Source organism: Coregonus clupeaformis, chromosome 21 (assembly GCF_020615455.1).
Source record: "Coregonus clupeaformis isolate EN_2021a chromosome 21, ASM2061545v1, whole genome shotgun sequence".
Lineage (NCBI taxonomy): Eukaryota > Metazoa > Chordata > Actinopteri > Salmoniformes > Salmonidae > Coregonus > Coregonus clupeaformis.
The window spans coordinates 36,229,571-36,251,673 of record NC_059212.1 but is presented as its reverse complement, the minus strand read 5'-3'; the positions used below and the strand labels follow the sequence as shown (position 1 = coordinate 36,251,673).

General features: G+C 44.5%; 1 protein-coding gene across 4 annotated transcripts in view; it reads right to left on the bottom strand.

Moving 5' to 3' along the window:
* Nucleotides 1-17,308, bottom strand: part of LOC121535345 (protein-L-isoaspartate O-methyltransferase domain-containing protein 1) — a 32,708-nt gene extending 15,400 nt beyond the window's left edge. The window contains exons 1-5 of one of the 4 annotated variants that reach the window (XM_041842325.2): nucleotides 17,149-17,307; nucleotides 14,700-14,791; nucleotides 13,707-14,031; nucleotides 2,021-2,187; nucleotides 1,664-1,766 (exon numbers count right to left, since the gene is read on the bottom strand). In XM_041842325.2, coding sequence (XP_041698259.1) covers nucleotides 1,664-1,766; nucleotides 2,021-2,187; nucleotides 13,707-13,846 — 410 coding nt within the window. In that variant the 5' untranslated portion in view covers nucleotides 13,847-14,031; nucleotides 14,700-14,791; nucleotides 17,149-17,307. Of the gene's footprint in view, nucleotides 1-1,663; nucleotides 1,767-2,020; nucleotides 2,188-13,706; nucleotides 14,032-14,699; nucleotides 14,792-17,148 lie in introns of all 4 variants that reach the window. The other 3 variants (XM_041842324.2, XM_041842326.2, XM_041842327.2) reach the window with 3 other exon arrangements.
* Nucleotides 17,309-22,103: the final 4,795 nt, after the last annotated feature.

Genomic DNA, 22,103 nt, shown 5'->3' with positions numbered 1-22,103 from the left:
CCAATTCTGATATCTTCTTGAATTGTGATTTGTTCAACACAGATGCAAATGCAGTTGCATTATTTTTTATAAAACATTTGGTGGCATTCCATAGAATCCGGGGTTCATCAACTGAATTTGTATTGATCATTATGAATGAATTTAGTTCAACTTCAAATTGATCCCAGAATGTAGGAGTTTGTAGTAATGAAATGTTGAAATGCCATCTTGTTGCTTAAGAGATTCTGAAATTTGAAGTTGGCAGTAGTAAGCATGGTGGTCAGTAGTTGTGGACTGTAGTTGGTCTCATCAGATTTGTCCCGCATGTCCAAAATGGCATTCATGTCTGGCCCGATAACCAGAAGGTATTCAGTTAATTCTAACAATATGCTGTTCAGAGAATCCCAAAACGTAGGATCACATTAATTTAAACGTACACATTAATAAAGTCATTTTCTTTACATTATGGATACATTTAAGGAAAGTGATTCTGCCTTCTTGGTCTTCGCCTTTACCCAAGATGGGGATTTTGAGTTTATGTATCATTATGATTACACCTTTAGTTCTGTTTGGGGCTGATGAAAAAGCAACCAGTTTGTACAAATGGTTCTCTATTCTATGTGAGTCCTTTTGGAGCAGGTGTGTTTCTTGGAGCATTGCTATATCAACATGGCTTCTTACTAGGATATTAAGACAGCTGGAACAGTTGATAGGACTATTAAGATCTTTCAAATTCCAAAAGAGAATAGCTAGCGTTGCCATTGTTTTTCAAAAAACTATTTATTATTAATGATGTATCTTTATCTTTAGTGTTAATAAGCCTATGGATGTGAAACAAAAAGCAGGACCTACAGGGGAACCAAGCCATTGGTCGTTCCCCACCCAGAACCCCCCCCCCTCCTCCCTGGCCCCCCAGCCTTCCCACCCAAGTTCCCCCCGCCCTGCACTATCAGTACAGAGTTGCAGCATAATGGTGAGTGGCAGCTTTACATATGAAATCTCTTAAGCAGCATATTTTTTGAGGTATTGAGAAAGAAAAAGTAAAACATAAAATAAATAACCATTTAACCCTTCAGACATTTAACGTTAAGTTTGCAGACTTGTTGAGTTAGGGTGGGTAATGAAGAAAAAGAAAGAAAAGGAAAAAAGTAGGCTAAATATAACAGAAATGCAAGCCTAAACAGTCAAATAGGATGGCTGTAGCAGCAATAGCTCTTGATCCATTACCCTCATTATTATTAGGAATATGGTTTAAATGACCTTGAACATAAATCTACCCTCAATTTGTATTAAGCATTTATGTGCTCTATACTATGTAAAAAAAAAAGAAAAAGGAAGATGGTATGTACAAGAAATGCAGTCTATAATCTAGATCTTCACAATAATTAATCATGGCCTGTAGGGCAAGTCCTCCCTGGGTGATAAATTCAGTAGCAGAAACAGAGGGGGAAAGCCATCAACAAAAAAATACAAATAAAAGGATTTGAAGCACTCCTTTAAAAACTACAGGCTGAAATTATACAAAAGCTCTGGAACATCACTTTAAGGCAATTTCCATGTCTGAAAATTGTCAGGCAGATAAATACTAACTGAACTGCATCTAGTTATTTAACCAGAGTTTCACTGCATGCACCATTACACCCTATATAACATGTGTAACGTTTTGATTAAGCTTCCAACTCACTTATCAAAGCTGTCACTATTCTTGATGAAGTCATCTAGTTTCTCCTTGGCATATTCCACTACATTCGTATGGAGCTCCACTCCATGGTTCACACCAAATGGACCTGCAAAAAAACTATTAAAAGTTAATTTGCAGTGATTACACATCACTTATGACCGGTGAGGTGGGTCTGCGTTTGACTTCGAATGCTATTCATTTTTTTATTTAATTTATTTTTATTTAAGCATAGGTTAACTCATTAGGGCTAGCCCATCGAGTAATACCATCACCATATAATCAATCAATTAAGATTTAAATGAATATCTCAACACATCGTAGAGAGGAAAAGTATTTAATTAAACAAACAGGCATCGTTACCTATTATGAGTCCCACCATGGTGCTGAGATATCCAGTCCCACTGCCCAGGTTGAGGAAGGACAGTCCCTGCTGGAGCTTCAGAGCCTCCATCACCTCAGAGTAGATACAGGGGGCAGACAGGTGGATGTTGCCATGCTTCCACGCCAGGTCCTTGTAGGCATTGTCCCTGTAGTATAGGTAAGGAGATGGGACACCATTATGTTAGCTCCAGAATTTTTTTTACTAAAGATCAAACCGGATACAGTGAGGGGAAAAAAGTATTTGATCCCCTGCTGATTTTGTACGTTTGCCCACTGACAAAGAAATGATCAGTCTATAATTTTAATGGTAGGTTTATTTGAACAGTGAGAGACAGAATAACAACAAAAATATCCAGACAAAAGCATGTAAAAAAAAATATAAATTGATTTGCATTTTAATGAGGGAAATAAGTATTTGACCCCCTCTCAATCAGAAAGATTTCTGGCTCCCAGGAGTCTTTTATAGAGGTAACGAGCTGAGATTAGGAGCACACTCTTAAAGGGAGTGCTCGTAATCTCAGTTTGTTACCTGTATAAAAGACACCTGTCCACAGAAGCAATCAATCAATCAGATTCCAAACTCTCCACCATGGCCAAGACCAAAGAGCTCTCCAAGGATGTCAGGGACAAGATTGTAGACCTACACAAGGCTGGAATGGGCTACAAGACCATCACCAAGCAGCTTGGTGAGAAGGTGACAACAGTTGGTGCGATTATTCGCAAATGGAAGAAACACAAAATAACTGTCAATCTCACTTGGCTTGGGGCTCCATGCAAGATCTCACCTCGTGGAGTTGCAATGATCATGAGAACGGTGAGGAATCAGCACAGAACTACACGGGAGGATCTTGTCAATGATCTCAAGGCAGCTGAGACCATAGCCACCAAGAAAACAATTGGTAACACACTACGCCATGAAGGACTGAAATCCTGCAGCGCCCGCAAGGTCCCCCTGCTCAAGAAAGCACATATACAGGCCCGTCTGAAGTTTGCCAATGAACATCTGAATGATTCAGAGGAGAACTGGGTGAAAGTGTTGTGGTCAGATGAGACCAAAATCGAGCTCTTTGCCATCAACTCAACTCGCCGTGTTTGGAGGAGGAGGAATGCTGCCTATGACCCCAAGAACACCATCCCCACCGTCAAACATGGAGGTGGAAACATTATGATTTGGGGGTGTTTTTCTGCTAAGGGGGACAAGACAACTTCACCGCATCAAAGGGACGATGGACGGGGCCATGTACCGTCAAATCTTGGGTGAGAACCTCCTTCCCTCAGCCAGGGCATTGAAAATGGGTCGTGGATGGGTATTCCAGCATGACAATGACCCAAAACTCACGGCCAAGGCAACAAAGGAGTGGCTCAAGAAGAAGCACATTAAGGTCCTGGAGTGGCCTAGCAAGTCTCCAGACCTTAATCCCATAGAAAATCTGTGGAGGGAGCTGAAGGTTCGAGTTGCCAAACGTCAGCCTCGAAACCTTAATGACTTGGAGAAGATCTGCAAAGAGGAGTGGGACAAAATCCCTCCTGAGATGTGTGCAAACCTGGTGGCCAACTACAAGAAACGTCTGACCTCTGATTGCCAACAAGGGTTTTGCCACCAAGTACTAAGTCATGTTTTGCAGAGGGGTCAAATACTTATTTCCCTCATTAAAATGCAAATCAATTTATAAAATGTTTGACATGCGTTTTTCTGGATTTTTTGTTCAATCAATCAATCAATTTTATTTTATATAGCCCTCCTTACATCAGCTAATATCTCGAAGTGCTGTACAGAAACCCAGCCTAAAACCCCAAACAGCTAGTAATGCAGGTGTAGAAGCACGGTGGCTAGGAAAAACTCCCTAGAAAGGCAAAACCTAGGAAGAAACCTAGAGAGGAACCAGGCTATGAGGGGTGGCCAGTCCTCTTCTGGCTGTGCCGGGTGGAGATTATAACAGAACCATGCCAAGATGTTCAAAAATGTTCATAAGTGACAAGCATGGTCAAATAATAATCAGGAATAAATCTCAGTTGGCTTTTCATAGCCGATCATTAGAGTTTAAAACAGCAGGTCTGGGACAGGTAGGGGTTCCATAACCGCAGGCAGAACAGTTTAAACTGGAATAGCAGCAAGGCCAGGCGGACTGGGGACAGCAAGGAGTCACCACGGCCGGTAGTCCCGACGTATGGTCCTAGGGCTCAGGTCTCTCAGTTGGCTTTTCATAGCCGATCATTTAGAGTTGAAAACAGCAGGTCTGGGACAGGTAGGGGTTTCGTAGCCGCAGGCAGAACAGTTGAAACTGGAATAGCAGCAAGGCCAGGCGGACTGGGGACAGCAAGGTGTCATCATGCCCGGTAGTCCTGACGTATGGTCCTAGGGCTCAGGTTCTCAGAGAGAAAGAGAGAACGAGAGAATTAGAGAGAGCATACTTAAATTCACACAGGACACTGGATAAGACAGGAGAAGTACTCCAGGTATAACCAACTAACCCCAGCCCCCCGACACATAAACTACTGCAGCATAAATACTGGAGGCTGAGACAGGAGCGGTCCGGGAGACACTGTGGCCCCATCCGAAGAAACCCCGGACAGGGCCAAACAGGAAGGATATAACCCCACCCACTCCGCCAAAGCACAGCCCCCGCACCACTAGAGGGATATCCCCAACCACCAACTTACAATCCTGAGACAAGGCCGAGTATAGCCCACAGAGGTCTCCACCACAGCACAAACCAAGGGGGGCGCCAACCCAGACAGGAAGATCACGTCAGTAACTCAACCCACTCAAGTGACGCACCCCTCCCAGGGACGGCATGAAAGAGCACCAGCAAGCCAGTGACTCAGCCCCTGCAACAGGGTTAGAGGCAGAGAACCCCAGTGGAGAGGGGAACCGGCCCGGCAGAGACAGCAAGGGCTGTTCGTTGCTCCAGCCTTTCCGTTCACCTTCACACTCCTGGGCCAGACTACACTCAATCATATGACCTACTGAAGAGATAAGTCTTCAGTAAAGACTTAAAGGTTGAGACCGAGTCTGCGTCTCTCACATGGGTAGGCAGACTGTTCCATAAAAATGGAGATCTATAGGAGAAAGCCCTGCCTCCCGCTGTTTGCTTAGAAATTCTAGGGACAATTAGGAGGCCTGCGTCTTGTGACCGTAGCGTACGTATTGGTATGTACGGCAGGACCAACTCGGAAAGATAGGTAGGAGCAAGCCCATGTAACGCTTTATAGGTTAACAGTAAAACCTTGAAATCAGCCCTTGCCTTAACAGGAAGCCAGTGTAGGGAAGCTAGCACTGGAGTAATATGATCAAATTTCTTGGTTCTAGTCAGGATTCTAGCAGCCGTATTTAGCACTAACTGAAGTTTATTTAGTGCTTTATCCGGGTAGCCGGAAAATAGAGCATTGCAGTAGTCTAATCTAGAAGTAACAAATGCATGGATTAATTTTTCTGCATCATTTTTGGACAGAAAATTTCTGATTTTTGCAATGTTACGTAGATGGAAAAAAGCTGTCCTTGAAACAGTCTTGATATGTTCGTCAAAAGAGAGATCAGGGTCAAGAGTAACGCCTAGGTCCTTCACAGTTTTATTTGAGACGACTTTACAACCATCAAGATGAATTGTCAGATTTAACAGAAGATCTCTTTGTTTCTTGGGACCTAGTACAAGCATCTCTGTTTTGTCCGAGTTTAAAAGTAAAAAGTTTTCAGCCATCCACTTCCTTATGTCTGAAACACAGGCTTCTAGCGAGGGCAATTTTGGGGCTTCACCATGCTTCATTGAAATGTACAGCTGTGTGTCATTCGCATAGCAGTGAAAGTTAACATTATGTTTTCGAATAACATCCCCAAGAGGTAAAATATATAGTGAAAACAATAGTGGTCCTAAAACGGAACCTTGAGGAACACCGAAATGTACAGTTGATTTGTCGGAGGACAGACCATTCACAGAGACAAACTGATATCTTTCCGACAGGTAGGATCTAAACCAGGCCAGAACTTGTCCGTGTAGACCAATTTGGGTTTCCAGTCTCTCCAAAAGAATGTGGTGATCGATGGTGTCAAAGGCAGCACTAAGGTCTAGTAGCACGAGGACAGATGCAGAGCCTCGGTCTGACGCCATTAAAAGGTCATTTACCACCTTCACAAGTGCAGTCTCAGTGCTATGATGGGTAAAACCAGACTGAAGCATTTCGTATACATTGTTTGTCTTCAGAAAGGCAGTGAGTTGCTGCGCAACAGCTTTTTCTAAAATTTTTGAGAGGAATGGAAGATTCGATATAGGCCGATAGTTTTTTATATTTTCCGGGTCAAGGTTTGGCTTTTTCAAGAGAGGCTTTATCACTGCCACTTTTAGTGAGTTTGGTACACATCCGGTGGATAGAGAGCTGTTTATTATGTTCAACATAGGAGGGCCAAGCACAGGAAGCAGCTCCTTCAGCAGTTTAGTAGGAATAGGATCCAGTATGCAGCTTGAAGGTTTAGAGGCCATGATTATTTTCATCATTGTGTCAAGAGATATAGTACTAAAACACTTAAGTGTCTCTCCCGATCCCAGGCCCTCGCAGAGCTGTGCAGATCCAGGACAGCTAAGCCCTGGAGGAATACGCAGATTCAAAGAGGAGTCCGTAATTTGCTTTCTAATGGTCATGATCTTTTCCTCAAAGAAGTTCATGAATTTATCACTGCTGAAGTGAAAACCATCCTCTCTTGGGTAATGCTGCTTTTTAGTTAGCTTTGCAACAGTATCAAAAGAAATTTTGGATTGTTCTTATTTTCCTCGATTAATTTGGAAAAGTAGGATGATCGAGCAGCAGTGAGGGCTCTTCGGTACTGCACGGTACTGTCTTTCCAAGCTAGTCGGAAGACTTCCAGTTTGGTGTGGCGCCATTTCCGTTCCAATTTCCTGGAAGCTTGCTTCAAAGCTCGGGTATTTTCTGTATACCAGGGAGCTAGTTTCTTATGACAAATGTTTTTCGTTTTTAGGGGTGCAACTGCATCTAGGGTATTGCGCAAGGTTAAATTGAGTTCCTCAGTTAAGTGGTTAACTGATTTTTGTCCTCTGACGTCCTTGGGTAGGCAGAAGGAGTCTGGAAGGGCATCAATGAATTTTTGTGTTGTCTGAGAATTTATAGCACGACTTTTGATGCTCCTTGGTTGGGGTCTGAGCAGATTATTTGTTGCGATTGCAAACGTAATAAAATGGTGGTCCGATAGTCCAGGATTTTGTGGAAAAACATTAAGATCTACAACATTTATTCCATGGGACAAAACTAGGTCCAGAGTATGACTGTGGCAGTGAGTAGGTCCAGAGACATGTTGGACAAAACCCACTGAGTCGATAATGGCTCGAAAGACTTTTGGAGTGGGTCTGTGGACTTCTCCATGTGAATATTAAAATCACCAAAAATTAGAATATGATCTGCTATGACTACAAGGTCTGATAGGAATTCAGGAAACTCAGAGAGGAACGCTGTATATGGCCCAGGAGGCCTGTAAACAGTAGCTATAAAAAGTGATTGAGTAGGCTGCATAGATTTCATGACTAGAAGCTCGAAAGATGAAAACGTCATTTTTTTTTTTGTAAATTGAAATTTGCTATCGTAAATGTTAGCAACACCTCCGCCTTTGCGGGATGCACGGGAATATGGTCACTAGTGTAACCAGGAGGTGAGGCCTCATTTAACACAGCAAATTCATCAGGCTTAAGCCATGTTTCAGTCAGGCCAATCACATCAAGATTATGATCAGTGATTAGTTCATTGACTATGACTGCCTTTGAAGTGAGGGATCTAACATTAAGTAACCCTATTTTGAGATGTGAGGTATCACGATCTCTTTCAATAATGGCAGGAATGGAGGAGGTCTTTATCCTAATAAGATTGCTAGGGTGAACACCACCATGTTTAGTTTTGCCCAACCTAGGTCGAGGCACAGACACAGTCTCAATGGGTATGGCTGAGCTGACTACACTGACTATGCTATTGGCAGACTCCACTAAGCTGGCAGGTTGGCTAACAGCCTGCTGCCTGGCCTGCACCCTATTTCACTGTGGGGCTAGAGGAGTTAGAGCCCTATCTATGTTGGTAGATAAGAGGAGAGCACCCCTCCAGTTAGGATGGAGTCCGTCACTCCTCAGCAGGTCAGGCTTGATCCTGTTTGTGGGTGAGTCCCAGAAAGAGGGCCAATTATCCACAAATGTTATCTTTTGGGAGGGGCAGAAAACAGTTTTCAACCAGCGATTGAGTGCTGAGACTCTGCTGTAGAGCTCGTCACTTCCCCTAACTGGGAGGGGGCCAGAGACAATTACTCGATGCCGACACATCTTTCTAGCTGATTTACACGCTGAAGCTATGTTGCACTTGGTGACCTCTGACTGTTTCATCCTAACATCGTTGGTGCCGACGTGGATAACAATATCTCTATACTCTCTACACTCGCCAGTTTTAGCTTTAGCCAGCACCATCTTTAGATTAGCCTTAACGTCGGTAGCCCTGCCCCCTGGTAAACAGTGTATGATCGCTGGGTGATTCGTTTTAAGTCTAATACTGCGGGTAATGGAGTCGCCAATGACTAGGGTTTTCAATTTGTCAGAGCTAATGGTGGGAGCCTTCGGAGTCTCAGACCCCGTAACGGGAGGAGTAGAGACTAGAGAAGACTCAGACTCAGACTCCGACTCGCTACATAATGGGGAAAACCGGTTGAAGGTTTCTGTCGGCTGAATGAGCGACACCGGTTGAGCATTCCAACAGTATTTCCCTCCAGAAGCCATGAGAAAGTTGTCCGGCTGCGGGGACTGTGCGGGGGGGATTTATACTAACATTACTGTCTGTACTTACTGGTGGCACAGACGCTGTTTCTTCCTTTCCTACACTGATATTACCCTTGCCTAACGATTGCGTCTGAAGCTGGGCTTGTAGCACAGCTATTCTCGCCGTAAGGCGAGAATTCTCCTGTATATTATGAGTACAGCGACTGCAATTAGAAGACATCATGTTAATGTTACTACTTAGCTTCGGCTGTTGAAGATGTTGATGAACCATGTCCAGATAAAGCGTCCGGAGTGAAAAAAGTTGAATAAGGGAAAAAAGTTGCGATGGAAAAAAGGAAAATAACGTAAAGTTGGCAGCTAAAACGCACAGGAAAAAGACTCTTCTGACTCTTCTGTCTCGGGATAAACGTCCGGGGTGAAAAAGTTTAACGAAAAAAGATGAGTGAGGACAAAACTAAAAAGTTGGTAAATTTGTTGAACACAGAGATTGATTAAACGTTTATTAAAAGTAAAACGTGAATAGTTTGTTAGGTAGCCAAGTACTTGCCAAACTTGTTGTTGTTATTCTGTCTCTCACTGTTCAAATAAACCTACCATTAAAATTATAGACTGATCATGTCTTTGTCAGTGGGCAAACTTACAAAATCAGCAGGGGATCAAATACTTTTTTCCCTCACTGTATGTTGTACAGAGCATTATAGGTACCAAGGCTGGGGTCAATACCTTTTCAATTCAGTTGATTCAGAAATTAAACTGAAATTCAAATGTTTCCTAAATTCTGCCTTGCCTATGAGAAAAATTAGGAATTTCTGTTTACTTCCAGAATTGAAATGGAATTGACCCCAAACCTGATGTTGATAAAACCAGATAGGTTGTACAGAGCATTAAGGGTACTGTAGTCGCCGTGGCCGTGACCTGTTAACGTGGGGCCCTCTGTTCCCCTTCCCACAATCCCACTTTCTCGCACTGAGCAAAACACAACCTGGCATGCACCAGCACCACCAAACCTTGAAGATCCTATGCTGATTACCCATAAAAAGAAATGTCTGTTGTACAACAACACTCACAAACTTTGACCATTGATGGTCTGGTCTGGTCGGGTGAGGTTGTGTCTTCTCTAGCGGGAGGTAAGCTTGGCTTCTTATATGGTGTCGAGTAAAGCTTAAACCATGTATTTAGATTGTAGGTAGTTTATCTCCGTAGTTATTGTAGGTTATTGTAGGTAATTATTGTATTCGGCTGAGCCCGGTGAAGCACGAGGCTAGCTAACCCACTACCTGTACCAATAAAGCTAGCTAGCTAGCGGGTAGCTACTGGTAACTATTAGCAACTGTGGATAGTTGTTTCCAATGTTATTTCACGCTTAAAAGTACCTGTAATTATGCCAGCTAGCTACCTACCATTCAGCTGTTTTTCTAACCTCATTATCTGAAGCGTTAACGTTAGGTAGTTAGTAGCTACTGTACCTGGATAGCTAACTAAACAATAGCTGGAACGACCTAGCTGTAATATTTGGAGACGCTTTCTCTTCGTTGGGACAGACGCGAACTGGCTGAATCGATTCAGTGGCTAGCTTTGCACTTCACTGGCTAACAGTAGCTACTAAGGGTAAGTTATAACCTACATTTATTTTTGTTTTGTTTTTACATACTGGTAACAAGAGTCGTTCAAGGGAATTCGGGACATGGGTGACTAGTTAACGTTAGCTTGGCTCTCTCTGTGTGTTTCGTGCCGTCGGAGGAGGGGTGGTTAGTTGGCAGAGAGCAATGGCTAGCTAGTATGCTAACTATTCTAGCTAACTAACTGGCTGAATAAGTTGACGACGTACTCCCTCAAACTGTCAAAACTAACCCAAAACTTTACACAACGTTAGACACGGACACGAATGATCTGTTTGGCGTGTTAACACACTGGTTTGTTGTAACCGAGTATTGGTGCTAAACCGTGTTATTGGAGGCTGGCATGCTAGTTGGCTATGGCGTCATAGGATTCGGTGCCCTGGACGGTTTTCACGGAAGAATACTGTACCAAGTTAGCTAGCTGAATAAACTAAGTTAGAGTCTATTCCTAGAAAACATTGAACCGCTGTAGTTTACAACAATTATAATTTCTAAAGTGGAAGTTGGGAGAGTTATATTTTAGTGTTTCAGTAAAACGTAAGTGAGGGAGGCCCCGCTCTCTCGCTTTCCCAGATGTTTAGTTCATTTCATTCCGATCTCCTTTGCATTATTGTAGCCTTTTTCTGTAGCCTGTCAACTATGTGTCTGTCTATCCCTGTTCTCTCCTCTCTGCACAGGCCATACAAACGCTTCACACCGTGTGGCTTCTGCCACACTAATCTGGTGGTCCCTGCGTGCACGACCCACGTGGAGTTCCAGGTCTCTGGCAGCCTCTGGAACTGCCGTTCTGCGGCCAACAAGGCAGAGTTCATCTCAGCCTATGCTACCCTCCAGTCCCATGGATTACCACAGAAACACTGCTACTCCTACTGCTCTTTCCTCGTCTGACCATGTGTTCTCGCATACCCCGAGAGCATCTGGTCAGCGCTGCGGTGGCACAGGAATCCTCATCTCTCCCAAGTGGACATTCTCTATTTTTCCCCTGACCCATCTGTCTATCTCCTCATTTGAATTCCATGCGGTCACAGTCAGTAGCCCATTCAAGCTTAACATCCTTGTCATTTATCGCCCTCCAGGTTCCCTTGGAGAGTTCATCAATGAGCTTGACACCTTGATAAGTTCCTTTCCTGAGGATGGCTCACCCCTCACAGTTCTGGGTGACTTTAACCTCCCTACGTCTGCCTTTGACACATTTCTCTCTGCCTCCTTCTTTCCACTCCTTTCCTCTTTTGACCTCACCCTCTCACCATCCCCCCCTACTCACAAGGCAGGCAATACACTTGACCTCATCTTTACTAGATGCTGTTCTTCTACTAATCTCACTGCAACTCCCCTCCAAGTCTCCGACCACTACTTTGTATCATTTTCTCTCTCGCTCTCCTACAACACTACTCACTCTGCCCCTACTCCGATGGTAATGTGCCGTCGCAACCTTCGCTCTCTCTCTCCCGCTACTCTCTCCTCTTCCATCCTATCATCTCTTCCCTCTGCTAAATCCTTCTCCCTCCGATCTCCTGATTCAGCCTCCTCAACCCTCCTCTCCTCCCTTTCTGCATCTTTTGACTCTCTATGTCCCCTATCCTCCCGGCCGGCTCGGACCTCCCCTCCTGCTCCGTGGCTTGACGACTCATTGCGAGCTCACAGAAGAGGGCTCCGGGCAGCCGAGCGGAAATGGAGGAAAACTAGACTCCCTGCGGACCTGTCATCTTTTCACTCCCTCCTATCTACATTCTCTTCCTCTGTTTCCGCTGCTAAAGCCACTTTCTACCACTCTAAATTTCAAGCCTCTGCCTCTAACCCTAGGAAGCTCTTTGCCACCTTCTCCTCCCTGCTGAATCCCCCTCCTCCTCCCCCTCCCTCATCCCTTTCTGTGGATGACTTCGTCAACCATTTTGAAAAGAAGGTTGACGACATCCAATCCTCATTTATTAAGTCAAATGACACCGCTGGTCCTGAGACTGCTCTTCTCTGTCACGGAGGCTCTCCGCACTGCTAAAGCTAACTCTCTCTCCTCTGCTCTTATCCTTCTAGACCTATCCGCTGCCTTTGATACTGTGAACCATCAGATCCTCCTCTCCACCCTCTCCGAGTTGGGCATCTCCGGCGCTGCTCACTCTTGGATTGCGTCCTACCTGACAGGTCGCTCCTACCAGGTGGCGTGGCGAGAATCTGTCTCCACACCACATGCTCTCACCACTGGTGTCCCCCAGGGCTCAGTTCTAGGCCCTCTCCTATTCTCTCTATACAGCAAGTCACGTGGCTCTGTCATATCCTCACATGGTCTCTCCTATCATTGCTATGCAGACGACACACAATTAATTTTCTCCTTTCCCCCTTCTGATAACCAGGTGGCAAATCGCATCTCTGCATCTCTGGCAGACATATCAGTGTGGATGTCGGATCACCACCACAAGCTGAACCTCGGCAAGACGGAGCTGCTCTTCCTCCCGGGGAAGGACTGCCCGCTCCTTGATCTCGCCATCACGGTTGACAACTCCATTGTGTCCTCCTCCCAGAGTGCAAAGAACCTTGGCGTGACCCTGGACAACACACTGTCGTTCTCCGCTAACATCAAAGTGGTGACCCGATCCTGCAGGTTCATGCTCTACAACATTCGCAGAGTACGACCCTACCTTACACAGAAAGCGGCACAGGTCCTAATCCAGGCACTTGTCATCTCCCGTCTGGATTACTGCAACTCGCTGTTGGCTGGGCTCCCTGCCTGTGCCATTAAACCCCTTCAACTTATCCAGAACGCTGCAGCCCGTCTGGTGTTCAAGCATCCCAAGTTCTCTCATGTCACCCCGCTCCTCCGCACACTCCACTGGCTTCCAGTGGAGGCTCGCATCTACTACAAGACCATGGTGCTTGCCTACGGAGCTGTGAGGGGAACGGCACCTCCTTACCTTCAGGCTCTGATCAGACCCTACACCCAATCGAGGGCACTAGGTTCATCCACCTCTGGCCTGCTAGCTCCCCTACCTCTACGGAAGCACAGTTCCCGCTCAGCCCAGTCAAAGCATTTCGCTGCTCTGGCAACCCAATGGTAGAACAAGCTCCCCCACGACGCCAGGACAGCGGAGTCACTGACCACCTTCCGGAGACACTTGAAACCCTAACTCTTTAAGGAATACCTGGAATAGTATAAAGTAATCCTTCTTACCCCACCCCCCATAAAAAAAAGAAAAAAAAAGGTGGTTGTCCCACTGGCTATCATAAGTTGAATGCACCAATTTGTAAGTTGCTCTGGATAAGAGCGTCTGCTAAATGATGTAAATGTAAATGTAGTACCTGTAGCCATCCAGGTAGTAGTCCCCGCGGTCTATGGCCCTGAAGGCCTGCTCCACGCGACCCGTACGGATGTACTGCGCCTCCTTCAGGTTGTCAATCAGATCATCGTTGTCCTCCCCGGCGCTCACTGCACCCCCCATGGCGAGAAAGAAACGGTAGAGCAAAAAGGGTGCAAAACTCTTCTTTCCACAAGTGGAGCACTGTGTTGTCTTCTTAGTGGGGCATGGAGCGATGAAGAGGACAGTGGGACACCTGAGGGATTGAGTGGTTGTGTTCTTCTTCCCTTAGGGCCACTTCACACCATTGTCATATCAAGATAGGCTAACTCCAGGGAATTGAGAGAGAGGGAGACAATGATAAAAGAGAGGTAAGATGATAAGTATAGCAGGGGGTGTCAGTCTGTGGAGAGACCATAACTACACAGCCCAGAGGGCAATACCCATGTTGTTACAGTGCAACGCAAGCATTACCCATGTAGCTACAGATAGTGCAAAGCAAGCAACTATGGAGAAAATATATATTGTGAATTACAGTGTAAGCACATGAAGCTAGTGGTAAAGGCTATAACCAAAATTGTTCTGAGTTTATTGATGTTAACTACAATGAGATCTTCATTAATAATACTGTAAAACTGATTAAGTATAGTAGCCTATGTTTTGTATGAAGTGTGAAAAACACTGTGGGACGGGTAGCTACTTATCATTTCAGTTATTAAAAAACTTAAAAAGTGAAAAACCTAGCATGACTCGAATGAGTATGGTCTGTGAGGAGATCATAAAGCCTGTCTACAGAGTATGAAAGATGCAGCAGAGGAAGACACGTTGTGCATTCTCTATCTGCCTTCTCAGCATCTCCACCTAACACACTTGAGTCAGCTAATAAAGATTACATTCAGAGGTGACATTGTAGTAGCTAGTAGGGCTTGTGGAGAGGTCATTTTCCATTGGCTCTTCTTTCACACACTGGCAAAATAAATCATTGATTAATTCTCACCCATGTGCGATAGTACTCTACTGTGTTACAGGAGCAGCTTCTTGTCCTAGTTTTTTTCATCCCTCCCTGAAATGCATAGTCCTTTGAGTTTTCTGCAACCAAAAAAAAGGGCTGTCAAAATGGGTCAGGCAGTAAAAGGTACTCCACCAGCAGTAAAGCACTGAGTAGAGTACTGCACTGCACTGCAGCCATGCATGCTGCTGCTGCTGACAAGCCTATGACTTAAAGATACAGACAGAGAAGGGTGGGAGCAAATTTAGTTACCTAAAATAGGTACATGTGGTTTGAACTTGAACTGACATCCTGCAATAGATTCAGATAACCTAGTTAGCTAAATATACACACAGAGAAATTACATTTGCCTATTACACACCTATGTTTAGGGCCGCAGCTGTGGACCGTTCAAATAGGCTAGAAATATCTCATGTAAAACAAACACGCCTCTAACATGTAGAATAAAGAATCATGTCAGCTCTATTCAAGACCTTTTAATCTGCAACGCTCTATAACATTTGCCTACTGAACGTGACCCAGATTAAATGAGAAATCATGACTATTTCACATGGTTAACCAGCATGTGTGGCCTGAGTTGACCCACTGGGCTTAGGCCAAGAGAGAACATGCCGTGACATGTCATGACTTTCTAAGAACAAGGGAGACTGGCTGGTAACCGACTCAGTGACAGGGACAACCAACCTGCTTGGCCGGGTGACGAAACATGTAACCGATCCTGGGACAACAACCCAATAACATGCTCAGTGAAATCCTATCTATACACAAGACCATGCGCTATCGATCTGGACAGGGGCCAAGATGCAGGCTATATTATACTGTGTTACTCAATGTGCGTATGGAGGGTAAACAGTAAACAAATATTGATTCACAGTCATTTTGGGTCAGTAGAAAGAAAAATCTACTTTTATTTCCCCTGCACTATTTACAGAGTGATTTGTCAAAGAACAGTAGACTGCCCCGTAGCCTAATGTTTAGTTTGTTCAGTAAGCTCTCCAAACTATATCATTTTGCAAAAAACAAATAGGCCTAGCTACATCTGGAGGAAAAACTCTGAGTTGTAGTCAGATACATTACAATGTAGCCTCTGTAGGCAGCTACTGTAGTCTGATGATACAGTGAGGGAGATTGAGTAATCTGAGCCGCGGTCCATCGGGCTATGGCCCGTGACGTGATCGGGCAAAAGCGGTGAGGGAGGAGGGCCTTCTCAAATCGAACCCTAATCTACGCTGCTCGTTTATGTTGTCCACTAGGCAGCATGGTGCATCGTCCCGAAAAATACATCTCTTTTCCATAAGATATATGTTTGAATTTTCTAACTAGTTTTCATTGGGAAGACAGATTAAGCGTTTTTTTTTTTTTTAAAGCAATCACTTTTGCATGTGAAAACACAGAATCCTACTCAATACTCAATCTAGTTTAGGCTATATCACTATTGTTTAGAGCCGCCTTCGCTTTGAGCTTTGAACAGGGCACCTGGCTCACACCCGGAAGGCAGCTCGGTTCCAAATCGAATGCAAATCAACTTTCAGCCGGTGCAAAACACGCCTACACGGATGACATTAATCCACGATTGGCAGAATTATTTGAAGCCAATCAGCTGCTTTCTATAACAGTTACCACACAGGGTGGACGTTTTCTAACCAATCATCTTGCCCTTATATATCAGCACTGCGTCTGGTGGAAAACAAAACAAAAACAGGAAGCGGGCTAGCCTCTTTTCTGGTTAATTACATTTCAAATTGATAACAATAACTGGTTTTGAAAATATTGCATATAATTTAGCTCGCTAGCTAATTAGCTAACTAAGATACATCAGCTAGCTAAATTACCTCAAATTGGCTTAAACGGTGTTGTGTTGCGTTATTTTAATCATACAATGCATGAAAGATAAACACGACATTGCAGACAATTTAACGTGACCTAGCAAACGTAACTAGCTAGCTAGGCTTTTAGCCACAACGATAATATCAGGTTAGTATCTAGCAACTGTAGTGTTGTTATGCAAGCAAGGGGTGACAAAACAAATTTCACAAAATGTTTGCGCCATAGCTAATATCCATCAGCAGTACAACAGGTTAGAGAGCTAATGTGGACCAAATAGCATGAAACAGCTTGAACGTTGCCAGCTAGCTTCAGGCTCCATTTAGCAGTCGATGATGGCCATGATCAACTAACATTAGCTAAACTAGCTAAGTATTAACGAAATAATGAGCTAAAATATATTGCGATTCGTGGTGAAAGGGTTGGTTAAGTCGAGTTGACAGCTAGACATCGGTGTAAAAAGATGTCAATAGTCTGTAGAAATGAAGTTTTGAACACATATGCAGGCCCTATCAGTCTGTGCGTCACCAATTCAAACAATGGTAGTTAGCGAGTAGCCACTTTATAACAGTCAAAATGTCGACATTGCACTTTTAGATGGGAAAATACTCACAGCGCCGAGTCAAATGGTTCAACGCAGTCCCAATGGCGGATGGACTTGAAGTGAAAAAACAATATCGGTTTGTTTGAGCTGTAGCACGCAACCCAGTCAACACGGTGGGTTCGGGCCTATTCCGTTTGGGACTCGGCATCGACTCGGATTCGCTGGGGGGGGGGCTTCATACCCGCGGAGCTCTTCCCGAGTCCGGCAGAATCATACAGTGCATTCGGAAAGTATTCAGACCCCTTCCCTTTATCCACATTTTGTTACGTTACAGCATTATTCTAAAACGGCGTGAATAAATAAAGGTATGACTCCAAACACCCAGAAAAGGCTACTCTCCTTGAAGTTATCCTCACAAATAATCCTGATAGGTATCAGTCTGGTGTTTTCTGTAATGATCATAATGGCTACTCAGTGAAACGACCTGTCAGACGCTTGCTAAAAATACTTTAATGAGCAAGCCTTCCTTCATGACCTGTCCTCTGTAAATTGGTATAGAATCAGCTTGATCCCCTCTGTCGAAGACGCTTGGACCTTCTTTTTTGATATTTTCAGTGGTATTGTTAACAAACACGCCCCCATAAAGAAAATGAGAATTAAAAACAGGTTCAGCCCCTGGTTCGACCATGGTCTGTCAGAGTTACTCCACCTCAAGAATTCCATTTGGCAAAAGGCTCGGCACACGCTTACTCAGGCTGACTGGCTCTCGTTCAGACAAATGAGAAATAAGTGGTTGAAGGCTTTTCGGAAGGCTAAAGCTAGTTACTTTAAGGAGCCGTTCTCTCTCTGTGGGTCTAACCCCAAGAAGTTCTGGAAAACAGTTAAACACCTGGAGAATAAACCCTCCTCCTCACAGCTGCCCATGTCCCTTAATGTTGATGATGTGGTTGTTACTGACAAAGAGCACATGGCCGAGCTCTTTAATCACCACTTCATTAAGTCAGGATTCCTATTTGACTCAGCCATGCCTCCTTGCCCGTCCAACATTTCCTCATCTCCCAGTCCTTATAATGCGACTAGCCCCGATGCTCCTCCCTCTTTTTCCCCTGCCCCGCTACAAAGTTTCTCCCTGCAGGCGGTCACGGAGACCGAGGTGCTATAGGAGATCCTTAAACTTGACACCAAAAAACTATCTGGGTCAGATGGTTTAGACCCTTTCTTCTTTAAGGTTGCAGCCCCTATCATCGCCAAGCCTGTCTCTGACCTTTTTAACCTGTCTCTCCTCTCTGGGGAGGTTCCCATTTCTTGGAAGGCAGCCACGGTGCATCCTTTATTTAAAGAGGAGATCAAGCTGATCCTAACTGTTATAGGCCAATTTCTATTTTGCCCTGTTTATCACAAGTGTTGGAAAAACTTGTCAATATTCAGCTGACTGGCTTTCTTGATGTCTATTGTATTCTCTCTGGTATGCAATCTGGTTTCTGCTCAGACGTAATTTATAGATTGGCAGGTAAGGGTGCTCTCGAGCGGCTAGATGTTCTTTACCATTCGGCCATCAGATTTGCCACCAATGCTCTTTATAGGACACATCACTGCACTCTATACTCCTATGTAAACTGGTCATCTCTGTATACCTGTCCCAAGACCCACTGGTTGATGCTTATTTACAAAACCCTCTTAGGCCTCACTCCCCCCTATCTGAGATACCTACTGCAGCCCTCATCCTCCACATACAACACCTGTTCTGCCAGTCAAATTCTGTTAAAGGTCCCCAAAGCACACACATCCCTGGGTCGCTCCTCTTTCCAGTTTGCTGCAGCTAGCGACTGGAACGAGCTGCAAAAAACACTCAAACTGGACAGTTTTATCTCCATCTCTTCATTCAAAGACTCAATCATGGACACTCTTACTGACAGTTGTGGCTGCTTCGCGTGATGTATTGTTGTCTCTACCTTCTTGCCCTTTGTGCTGTTGTCTGTGCCCAATAATGTTTGTACCATGTCTTGTGCTGCTATCATGTTGTGTTGCTACCATGTTATTTTCATGTTGGGTTGCTACCTTGCTGTGTTGTCGTGTGTTGCTGCCATGCTATGTTGTTGTCTTAGGTGTCTCTTTATGTAGTGTTGTGTTGTCTCTTGTTGTAATGTGTGTTTGGTCCTATATTTATATATATTTATTTTTTTAAATCCCAGCCCCCGTCCCCGCAGGAGGCCTTTTGCCTTTTGGTAGGCCATCATTGTAAATACGAATTTGTTCTTAACTGACTTGCCTAGTTAAATAAAGGTTAAATAAAATAAAAACATAAGTATTCCAACTGTAATATATGGAGCAATACACCTTTAATGATAGTCCATAACTCCCTCGTGTTTAACAGCCAATCCGTATCATTCGAGGTTGAAGGTCAAAGGGATATGTAAATGAGCGGTCTTGCAGTTTGAAGTGTGCCTGCATGCACAGTGTTAATTCTTACCATGCTTCAGATTTAAAGCTAAAAGTAATAGTACTTCAGTCTCCATTGTCAAGTTAATTCTACCGTGCCATCTAGAGCACGACACAGACCCTTTGCTACGAGACTCGAAATTGAGCTCAGGTGCATCCTGTTTCCATTGATCATCCTTGAGATGTTTCTACAACTTGATTGGAATCCACCTGTGGTAATTGCAATTGATTGGACATGATTTGGAAAGGCATACACCTGTCTATATAAGGTCCCACAGTTGACAGTGCATGTCAGAGATAAAACCAAGCCATGAGGTGGAAGGAATTGTCCATAGAGCTCCGAGACAGCATTGTGTCAAGGCACAGATCTGGGGAAGGGTACCAAAACATTTCTGCAGCATTGAAGGTCTTCAAGAACACACTGACCTCCATCATTCTTAAATGGAAGAAGTTTGGAACCACCAAGACTCTTCCTAGAGCTGGACGCCCGGCCAAACTGAGCAATCAGGGGAGAAGGGCCTTGGTCAGGGAGGTGACCAAGAACCCAATAGTCACTCTGACAGAGCTCCAGAGTTCCTCTGTGGAGATGGGAGAACCTTCCAGAAGGACAACCATATCTGCAGCACTCCACCAATCAGGCCTTTATGGTAGAGTGGCCAGACGGAAGCCACTCCTCAGTAACAGGCACGACAGCCCTAAAGACTCTCAGACCATGAGAAACACAATTCTCTGGTCTGATGAAACCAAGATTGAACTCTTTGAATGCCAAGTGTCACGTCTGCAGGAAACCTGGCACCATCCCTACCGTGAAGCATGGTGGTGGCAGCATCATGCTGTGGGGGATGTTTTTCAGCGGCAGGGACTATGAGACTAGTTAGGATCGAGGGAAAGATGAACGGAGCAAAGTACAGAGAGCTCCTTAATGAAAACCTGCTCCAGAGTGCTCAGAACCTCAGACTGGGGCGAAGTTTCACCTTCCAACAGGACAACGCAGGAGTGGCTTCGGGACACGTCTCTGAATGTCCTTGAGTGGCCCAGCCAGAGCCCAGAATTGAACCCGATCGAACATCTCTGGAGAGACCTGAAAATAGCTGTGCAGCAACGCTCCCCATCCAACCTGACAGATCTTGAGAGGATCTGCAGAGAAGAATGGGAGAAACTCCCCAAGTACATGTGTGCCAAGCTTGTAGCGTCATACCTAAGAAGACTCGAGGCTGTAATCACTGCCAAAGGTGCTTCAACAAAGTACTGAGTAAAGGGTCTGAATACTTATGTAAATGTGATGTCTGTTTTTTATTTTGAATACATTTGCAATCCAGTCTCAGAGCTCTACGGACAATTCCTTCAATCTCATGGCTTGGTTTTTGCTCTGACGTGCACGGTCAACTGTGGGACCTTATAGACAGGTGTGTACCTTCCCAAATCATGTCCAATCAATTGAATTTACCACAGGTGGACTCCAATGAAGTTGTAGAAACATTTCAAGGATGATCAATGGAAACAGGATGCACCTGAGCTCAATTTCGAGTCTCATAGCAAAGGGTCTGAATACTTACAGAGGCAAGAAAAAGTATGTGAACCCTTTGGAATTACCTGGATTTCTGCATAAATTGGTCATAAAAATGTGATCTTCAATAGACAAACAGTCTGATTAAACTAATAACACACAAACAATTATACATTTTCATGTCTTTATTGAACACACCTTGTAAACTTTCACAGTGTAGGGTGGGAAAAGTATGTGAACCCTTGGATTTAATAACTGGTTGACCCTCCTTTGGCAGCAATAACCTCAACCAAACATTTTCTGTAGTTGCGGATCAGACCTGCACAACGGTCAGGAGGAATTTTGGACCATTCCTCTTTACAATTAAGCAATATTCTTGGGATGTCTGGTGTGAACCGCTCTCTTGAGGTCATGCCACAGCATCTCAATCGGGTTGAGGTCAGGACTCTGACTGGGCCACTCCAGAAGGCGTATTTTCTTCTGTTGAAGCCATTCTGTTGTTGATTTACTTCTGTGTTTTGGGTTGTTGTCCTGTTGCATCACCCAACTTCTGTTGAGCTTCAATTGGCGGACAGATAGCCTTACATTCTCCTGCAAAATGTCTTCATAAACTTGGGAATTCATTTTTCTGTCGATGATAGCAAGCTGTCCAGGCTCTGAGGCAGCAAAGCAGCCCCAAACCATGATGCTCCCTCCACCATACTTTACAGTTGGGATGAGGTTTTGATGTTGGTGTGCTGTGCCTTTTTGTCACCATACATAGTGTTGTGTGTTCCTTCCAAACAACTCATCTTTAGTTTAATCTGTCCACAGAATATTTTGCCAGTAGCGCTGTGGAACATCCAGGTGCTCTTTTGTGAACTTCAGATGTGCCACAATGTTTTTTTGGGACAGCAGTGGCTTCTTCCGTGGTGTCCTCCCATGAACACCATTCTTGTTGTCCTCTGTAGCTCAATTGGTAGAGCATGGCGCTTGTAACGCCAGGGTAGTGGGTTCGATCCCTGGGACCACCCATACGTAAAAAATGTGTGCACACATGACTGTAAGTCGCTTTGGATAAAAGCGTCTGCTAAATGGC